Genomic DNA, 10,044 nt, shown 5'->3' on the forward strand with positions numbered 1-10,044 from the left:
ATGATGACTGTAAGTGCTTGGGCAGAAATTTAAAGAAATACTTTTCAAGGCAATGTATATTTGATTGATCTGGATTTATGATTTAAAAAAACATTCAAGAGTTTATTACTACTTTAACAAAATCATAGGGTTGCCGTTTTGTTATCCTTCATCAGCCATGAAGTAAGATTGCAGTCCAGGGAAACAGAAATGTGGTGCTGAGGGTGTGTGCTTTAAAATGTTTACATCTATATGTTATATATGCAGATATAGTAAACCAAGCATTTTCCGTGTATGTATTAAATGTTATATATTTTCAGTCTTGGGTTAATAGAGCTCCTTTATTTTTATTGACATCTGTATGTAGAACTATAAGCAAGCATCACAAGAACATTATCAAGAATGTAGATGGTCATAAAATCAATGACAATAGAAATCAACAATAGAGCTTTGCAATGCTCTTTGTTCCTACAGAATGCACAAACCTGAGAACTAAAGTAGCTATTGCAAATAAAGGTTTTTAAGTTGCCTTTCATTGCAAAGCCTAAATGTTAACAGAAGGAAATATGGAGTCAGAAAATTCTACTTTAATAACAGAATTTGTCTTATCAACATTCTCTGATATCCATGAATACCAGACTGCCCTTTTTGCAGTTTTTCTCCTCATTTTAATGATCACTGTGACAGGAAATTTGGTTATCATTGTGTTGACTTGCTGGGATTCTAATATGCAGTCCCCAATGTACTTTTATTTGGGTCACTTGTCCTTTGTAGACATTTGCCTGTCTTTGGTGACAGTTCCTCAAATGCTAAAAAACTTCCTGTTGGATCTGAACAGAAGAGTCATTTTGTTTGAAGGTTGCATGGCTCAGATCTACTTCTTCTTGACATTTGCCAACGTAGAAGACTTTTTGCTTGCCGTCATGGCTTATGATCGATATGTAGCCATCTGTGACCCTCTCCACTACACGGTGGTCATGAGCAAAAGGCTTAGAATCCAACTCATTGCTAGCTGCTGGTTGCTTTCAACAGCAAATTCGATTTTGCACACAACTTTGACTTCACGGCTTTCCTACTGCCGGTCCAACTTAATAAACCACTTTCTGTGTGACATGGTGCCACTCTTTCAGCTGTCTTGCTCCAGCACAATCATCAATGAATTGGTAATCTTCACTGAAGGCTCCATTGTGGTAATGGGACCATTTCTGTTCATCCTGGTCTCTTATATCCATATTATTTTGGCCATTTTTAAGATCCACTCAGCAGGGGGAAGGAGTAAAGTTTTCTCTACTTGTTCTTCCCACCTTTCTGTGGTGATATTTTATTTTGGAACCATCATGTTTACATATTTCCGTCCTTCATCAAGCTACTCATTGACAAAGGACAGGGTGGCTAGTGTTATGTATATGGTTCTAGCCCCCATGTTGAACCCTTTCATATACAGTTTGAGGAACAAGGATGTAAAGCAAGCTTTACAAAGACTGATGGCCAAAATGAATCCTGTTTGACCGAACATAAGGGAAAACATAGCCACACAGTCAAAGCTGTATTAATCTTTTAACATTTTAGATCTCTAATATACTGTGCTAGCTGAACATTCTTCAATATTACAGCTAGATTTAATGATCTTGAATGCTAACAAGCATAGGCATGGCGTGCTACACAGAAAGCACCATCCCAAAAGGCATATAAAAGAAGGAAGAGGGGCCTTGGCCAAATAAGGACTCTGTCTCTGTTTGCATTAGAAAGGCCAGACCACAGCTATATGGAGTTAGCTTAACCATAACACCAAATAAATCAACATGCAATTGATGAAAATTCCCTGTGCCAGTTACAGATGAACTTTGACTACCCAACTATGCAAAATAGTCTGAAATAGGCATGTAAGCCATCAAAAAAGGTGTTTAGTTTTGTTTTATCTAGGTTGTTTCATTATTTATTTTGTCAGCCAATTCGTTTCGGCATTCAGATTGGGATGAATACGAATTTTCGTTAAATTCGGATGAGTTAAATGGTCATTTTGAACAAAAATTAATTGCAGAAAAGTGACATTAAATGTCACTGGCAGGGCAGGAAAGGGTGGGATGAGCGAGCGCTCTACCTCCATCCACCATACCAGGCCACATGCCCTTGGCACTGGAAAGGTGCTTTTCCAGGGGCCGGCCCCTGGAAAAGTACCTTGTCCCCATGTCGATGGGGTCAAGGATCTCTTCGCAAACAACCCTGGCCCGGTGGTTGTGGTGGTCTGTGGGCAGGGGGCTTGTCTGCATCTGGGTACCCTATTTCATAAAGGGGGCACCCAGATGCCGCCCCCCCTTGCGAACGAGTAAGGGATAGTTGTACCCCTACTAATTCACTAAAGAGTTAAATAAAATGTAAATACAAATTCAACACCTTAGAAAACAATCCTTTAATTGAACAAAAAACATAACACAAGTTTTTGACAATTTATTTAAAAAATATGTCCTACAATGTCAATCCCGATGCCCGGCGACCGACGACAAAATACACCCGCCACTGGCTGCCTAATACAATGTTTACATTGGGCAGTGGCCAGAAATAAACAAAGCCTGCTATTGGCTATTTAAAATTGAAATAGCCAATAGCAGGCTGGCTAATGCACCCATGCCTGATGTCAGTCACAGAGGAGCGGACCTGAGAGAGAACTTTCTTTCTCAGGCCTGCTCATGTGCAGTACCAATAGCCTTTCTCTCTTAGGGGCTCCTCCGTGATTAACATCAGGAAGTGGGTGCATTAGCCAGCCTGCTTTTGGCTGCCAGCAGTCTATTCTGGGTTTTTTTCATGGCCAGCGGGCATTGACATTGTGGGATTTTTTTTAATGTGTTTTTTGCTCAATTAACCCCTTAGTGACACAGCTTCAGAAAATGTTTCCGTTCCTGGGGACCGGAGCAATTGTGCCATTTTTGCTATGTGTTTGTTTGACCATAATTTCCATCTTCCTCATGTAAACTTCACGGACCAGCGCTCATTGTACCGCATGATGGGATTATTTTGTCTCCGGTCGTTAATGAACTGTGAGACTGTGATAAAATAATCCTGTCATCGGTCGGGAAGGGGTTAATTAAAGGATTTTTTTTTCTAAGGTGTTGTATATTTATTTACATTTGATTTAAAGTGACATTAAACAATCAGATTTTTTAACATAAAACAATACTGTAATGTGTGCCTTACTGTAATCCATGGTAGTTTCCCTTCTCTTTGCTGCTCTTCCTTTCAAATCCGTATCTCTTCTCATGCTCTGCAGAACTTCTGTTTTGCAGCAGACTGCCTTGCCTCTGAAATGGATACATGGTGTCTGTGTGCAGGTTCACAACCTGAGCCAGCACTACAGGAAGAGGCACTCAGCTGCAAAGGGAAGTTCTCCTCCAGCATGAGAAGACATGAGGATTTAAAAGGAAGAGCAGCAAAGAGAAGTACTCCTTACTTATTCACAAGGGGTGGCGGCATCTGGGTGCCCCTATATGAAAGGGCGTACCCAGATGCAGATGAGCCCCTCTGCCCACAGACCCCCAGAACCCCCACTCCAAAGACATGCTGGAAGGTTAATTGGCTCCTCCCTATGTTGGCCCCCTATATATGTGAGATAGGGACCTTAGTTTGTAAGCTCCTTGAGGGCAGGGAATGATGTCAATGTGCAACTATGTAAAGTGCTGCGTAAATTGTCGGCGCTATATAAATACCAGTAATAAATAAATAAAATAAATAAATAAACCACCTGGCCAGGGTTGTGGGGAAGAGGCCCTTGAACCCCATCAGCATGAGGACAAGGTACTTTTTCACGGGGTCCCCCCTGGAAAATCGCCCTCCTAATGCCAAGGGCATGTGGCCTGGTATGGTGCAGGGAAGGGGTGCTGCTCGCTCGTTCCTCCCTTTCCTGCCCTGCCAGGCTGCTGCCCGGATTAAGGGTCTGGTACGGGATTTAAGGGAGACTCCACTTTTTTTTGGTGTTGGGGTCCCACTTAAAATTCCTACCAGACCTAAAGGGTCTGGTTTGAATTGCCGGGGGAACCGCACGCTGTTTTTGTTTTATTATTATATCTGTGTACTGTTTAACAATTTACCGTATTCTGTGACAGCTGTCACAGCAGAAGCTGTTACAGAATAACACAGATCTCTCAGCCAGAGAGTTGTAAATGACAGCTCTCCCACTTCTGTGGTTCAATCTGAATGAAATTCGGATGTATCCTAATTTTGTTATCAAACATTCGTATACGTTCGGATTCTTTATTTCTGTTACTCGGAAATTCGAATGCATCCGAATGTCCGAATTTACAGAAATTCATATAAATTTCAATTCGGAACGAAACTAATCGCTCATGTCTAGTCTGAAAGCCAGTTCTAACCGTCAGCTCCAGATGCACCACTTAAATAGCCTCCCAAGCCCTCCCTTTTAGCTGGCCTAGCCAATAGACTTACAGTTTTCTAAAACAAAAACCCCATTGCACTATGTATAGTAATGGTAACAAAAGACGGTGCTAACTGTCTATGCTGGGAAATCAATTCATTATGGTAGTACCTGCCCACTTAAAGGGAAGGTCTAGTATATTTTCATGACTGCATATTTTGAGTCATTATTACAGTATTAAATTTAAGTAATATTGGATATTACTTTTTTGTTTTACAAAATTGTTCTTCTAAAAATTCATGCTTGTGTATTAACGCATTGTTCCAGGAAATGTGTTTTTTTAATGCGGTCTTTGTCCCCATTGGAGAATATTTGTGTACTTGCTGTTAAGACCAAACAGGATTTAAGTAGAAATCTCCCTAATGGAGCTACAGACATCAATAAAACCAGACACAGGTATTAGCTGGTTTTCACATTATCTAAAACCAAAGACTGTCTGGAGTTGGTTTAAATGTAGAGGTCTATAGCTTAGTAACTAGAGAAAACTCTCAGTGTCTCAATGCCATCACTCTGTCTTTCTCTTAGCAACAGTTAAGATACTATATCAGCCTCACAGGGAGTGCATTGTTTTCAGTCAGCCTACTCATAGTGGGAGAAGCACAACCATCTTGTAGCACTGCAAAGCAGGGATCAGAACCTGACTTTGTAATGAGAAAGATGGCTGCTCTCATGTGTATTCAGTAAATAACAATAAATTGTCATCCATCAGATGCCATCACTGTTTGGGTATTCAGACAGTCATGGGTGCCAGCTCCCTGGAAACAATAGCCGGCAGGGGAGAACAAGAGAAATCTAAAGGTGTATGGCTAGGCAAACGCTGGCCATACACTCTACTCTACTGAACAAGAGAAATCCATCAAGTTCCTCATCCACACTAAACAGCATGGAGGGAGGAATCCCTGCTGCTGGCTACTGGATTCAGCCACTACACCAGACAATTAATTAAATGTATTTATTTTATAATAATATTATATAATTATTTATTTAACAGATATTAAGCTGGGATGGTAATCCCTGTCACTATTATACAGGTGACCACTTGATGGAGCATTTATTAATCTGTTTATAAAATACAAAAATTAAAATATGGAACAGTACCCATGAGGTCACATCAAAAATTATTCCCAGCAACTGAATAGAAAAAATATCACTATATTTCCACCTTAAAGGATTTTCTATTTTACGCGCAGATGTATTCAGTGTCCTCCTGATCTTCTTGTAAATTTTATGATACACATCTAAAGTGCTGAATTAAAAAGTTTCTATATCCAGATTTGTTTCAATTAGTTTTCAGATAGAATGAGGAAAGGTGTAAACTTCTGTAATGTTTTACTGCTATCTGGGGCTGTCTTCATGAGATTTTCCCTCACTTCCTGTTCTGGGACAACCTTTCACCAGACAGGAAGTGAGAGAAAATCTGCCACAGGAATACAGACGACAATTAAAATTGACAGAGGTTCTAGCATTCCCTTAGTAACTTAAAGAAGTATTTTTACTTCTGTATTTTTACTTCTGTATGTGTTGTTGTTAGAGAAATTTCCCCTCACATTCTGTCCTGGGGACACCTGATGCATGTTTGTGGATGTGTGTACATAGGGTTGGAGGGCTTTTTTATTTGATTTTTATATGTCACTTACATTTTTTACATTTGTTTTTACACTTAACTTCATTGCGTAATTGCTGCATTACATAGAGGGGTAACACGGTCCTCTTTATGGAGAAATTAGGGGTCAATTAGACCCTTAATGTCACCTATGGACCCCAAAGAAGCTGATAAAGCACAGATCATGCTTTAAAGGAGAACTATGAGATGAGTGATTTTCACTCACCTCATAGTTCTAGCCGACCTGTGACAATGAGACTGTCACAGGTCAGCTCAGTAGATCGGGAGGTGAGAGAACACATACCGGCGTTTGCTCACCTCTCGATCCTGTCACGGCTCTCTGCCGTGACAGGGGAGGGGCTGGATTCCCCCCTCCCCGATCCGCCAGCGCTGACTGGCGGAACGGACGGGGGCGGGTACAGCTGGCTCTGCCTTTAGATAGGCAGAGCCAGCTGTCAGTCACACAGCTGGGCGGATCCCGGCACATTTGTTGAGATCCGCTTCAGCTGCGGCGTCTCAGAAAAAAAAGGGTGTTACATCCAAAACTACCAAAAAATCAATTTTTATCTATAAATCTCATTGGATCGCTGATGCTGCTGTATTAAAGCCAATCAATAATGTAAAGGTATAAAAATGTATTGCTCATGCAAATTATGTTGTGATGTCAGAATAAGGTGTTGCTGACGCTGCCCATGAGAATCATACTTTTTTATAACACCATGTAATTTGAAAGAATTTGTGTTTTTTTCCATGTCGCTCTTGAAGTCACATAAACAACGACCCTCTCCCCACTGAATTGTATGTTTAAACATATTTTGTATTGGTACATGTCCCCCAGGACAGTGCCGAGCTCTCCATGCCCTTTGTTTTACAATCCCGTGCCTATTAGCCTTGAAAAGGTCTGGAATTGATTTTCCAGATTCGCTACCTATAATCTTTATTGGAATTTGGATTTAAGTTTGCAATTTTCAGATACCAAATGGTCTGCGAACCGAACCCAAGCACATTCACTTATTTCTGTCTGTGAATGCAGTATCACTAGTACAGGCTGTATTAGACATTTATTTGTAAAACAAAGATTGTATATTCATGTATAATAAAAAACAGTTACAGAGCAACTGTTAAAAAAATGATAAACTTGAAAAAAACAAATATAATAAAATATAATTGTTGGAACTTCTTGCACAGCCTCACCGAGAAACACAAGCACACAGTCAGATATGCATGCTGCACATGGCTTGTAAAACACAGAAAGGAAGCCACAGCTTTATTCTCTACCTTATTTAATACAACAGAGGATATACCATGGATATAACAGAATTTATAAACACTGCCATCTACTGGCCAAATTTTGTATACTGCAGTAGTCGTTGCAATAGATACAATAATGTGTATTCTAACAATAATAAAATTGATGCACAACCAAAATAGTTTTTGTAGTGCCCCTCTGAACCCCAGAGGCCTGAGGTGGACCCCTAAAGAGTAGGGAGGGCTGACATTTCACTCTCAGGGGCAGATCCTTTGCCAATGAAGGGACATGTGATCAACAAATTTGGCACCAGTCACTTTAAGGACTTTTGTTTTAATGCAGAGTCACACCCCACTCACAGGCAGGTGCCATCAACAGCAGAACACCTAGAATAACCAAATTGATAACAGACTACACATTAGCAATTCTAAATTTTCATAGCCACTCCACTGAAGGTGGCAGGGGCTACATTTTCATTTAACCAGCCTTAGACTTTGGGCATGTCACACAAGCCCAAAAAATTGAATCTACATACTTTGGACATGTGTAGTCCACCCTGCTCTAAACTCCTCCCCAACTCTGTGGCTGTGTTTTTCAGCAAATCCTGGTTGTCATTTTGGGACTTGTCTACTATAACAGAAGCATATCTTTCTGCGTCTGTGTAAAGTGACACAAGCAAAACAGTGTATGCAGAGATAGAAGAATTACTAGTTTTATTGTTGTTATGTATTATGTTATGTCATGTTATTGTGCAACATTGTATATATTGTGATTTATTCATAGCAGATAACGGGTGATCTGGATATGCATATGATGTCAGTTAGGCCTTGTTCACACCAAATGCAGAGCAGATCTGCATGAGTTTCTCCACACGCAGTGCAGTGGGTTGTGTTGCGTTTTTGCCACGTTTTTGATGCGTTCCGGGCCGCTTTTGGTAAAAAATAAATAAATATTTATTTAGTTTAAAATGGGCTTTCAGTGCGTTCCAGGGCATTTGCATGCATTTTTTATGCATTTGCATGCGTTCCAGAGCAGGTAAAATAGGGCCTGCAGCAGTTTTTTAACCTGTTCTGGACCTGCTCTGGAATGGAACGCTGCGATGTGAACTGGAGCTAAAAATACCATTGAAATACATTGAACGCAGTTTTGCTCCGGTCTGTAACTGCTCTGCTCCTGGAACGCGCTTTGTGTGAACAAGGCCTAAATGTAACCCTGCAAGTAAAAATAAATAAATATTATAGGTATTTAGATACAGAATATTCATATCAGTCACTGCCCTCAAGGAGTTTACAATCTAAGGTCCCTATCTCAAATGCATACATACAGGGCCATTTACCTACCAGCATGTCATTGGAATGTGGGAGGAAACCGGAGATCATGGAGGAAACAAACCCAAACTCAGGGAGAACATGCAAATTCCATGCATATATTGTCCTAGCTGGGATTCAAATCACGGACCTCAGCGCTGCAAGGCAGAAGTGCTGCCCATATTTAACCCATTCTTCCCTTCCCTCAGGTAACTCTAATCAGTCCTAATGAACTTGGTCCTCCTCTTCTCCCCTTAGCTATCATTTTGCTGCTTTTTTTTAACCAACCATATTTCTACTTTTTTTTTCCAATCATTTTGTTTCTTATTTTGTTAGCTATGCATTTAAAAAATTGGGCCTTTAGGCGCCCTGTGCGAGAAAGCTTTACAGCGCCCCTCAGTGACCACACCCCTCAGTGGCCACACCCTTCAGTGACCACACCCCCAGTAACCACACCCATTTCCCCCAATATCTGCACCATTTAAAGACTCCTATTTCGTTAAGCCGCAAAGAAACATAATAAAAAATATGATAAAAATAAAACTTTTATTCAAAGTTATTAAACTTGTAAGCACAATATAAGTATTCTTATCAAATAAAACAACAGAAGGCAAACAATAAATGTCAAACTAAAATAGAGTCGAAATGAATTTTTAGTTTTTGCACATGTCTAATAATATGTGTGTTGAGGGGGGGTGAGGGGGGGCAGTTTTCACTTTTTTAAAATATTTTTTTTACTTTTTTTATTTTTTCTTATTTTTTATTTTTTTATTGTTTATTTATTTTTTAGTGTTGGGGGGCTTCAGGGAAATATTAGGGGTCCAAACAGACCCCTGACATTTCCCTTTTAAAATAGAAAAGAAATTGAGGACACAAAGTCCTCAATTTCTTTTTCAGCAGCCTCAGCACTCAATGAATGGGAAGCACTCAGTACAGAGGCTTCCCATTCATTCAGAAACTGGGGATAGTAAAATATTTACTATCACCAGATTCTGAATAGGAGGAGCCTCTGTAGTGAGTGCTTATCCCAAAGAGGAAATCTTGAATGAACAGGAAGTGATGTAAATCACAGCCTGTTCATTCATAACTGGGGACACAGTACTATGTGTCCCCAGTTATTCACAAACACCGGAGTGATCAGACGATCGCTCCAGTGTTTGTCCTTCACACAAATAGTACCGGTAAATATGAATGATATTTACCGATCCCCCGCTCTGCCACGCACAGAGCCGATGTCATCCTGAAACTGACAGGTTGACAGCGGCTCCGATCTCCTCCCCGCTCGGTCATCCTGACAGCTGCGTGCGTGGCTTCTCTCCCCCTCACCGCTCGACCATCCTGACAGCAGGCAGCACTCCCTCCTGCGCCCCTCCCACCCTGCAGTTTCTCCTCGGAACCCCATTTCCTCAGCCCACACAGGCAGCAGGGATCCAAAAACAGCGAAACAGCGCTGAAGGGGGGGGGGGGGGGGGAGCGGGGG

General features: G+C 40.9%; 1 protein-coding gene across 1 annotated transcript; it reads left to right on the forward strand.

The window, feature by feature from the left end:
• The first annotated feature begins 545 nt into the window (after window positions 1-545).
• LOC108789347 (olfactory receptor 1361-like) lies at window positions 546-1,487 on the forward strand. Its single transcript, XM_018559326.1, has one exon. The coding sequence runs from the start codon at window positions 546-548 to the stop codon at window positions 1,485-1,487; it is 942 nt and encodes a 313-aa protein (XP_018414828.1).
• The last annotated feature ends 8,557 nt before the right edge of the window (window positions 1,488-10,044 follow it).

This window comes from Nanorana parkeri, unplaced genomic scaffold (assembly GCF_000935625.1).
Source record: "Nanorana parkeri isolate BGI_ZX_2015 unplaced genomic scaffold, ASM93562v1 scaffold389, whole genome shotgun sequence".
In the NCBI taxonomy this organism is placed as follows: Eukaryota; Metazoa; Chordata; class Amphibia; order Anura; family Dicroglossidae; genus Nanorana; species Nanorana parkeri.

Bases quoted from the DNA above. Each gene is read 5' to 3' on its own strand.
- LOC108789347 (XM_018559326.1), top strand. From the start codon at position 546: ATGGAGTCAGAAAATTCTACTTTAATAACAGAATTTGTCTTATCAACA.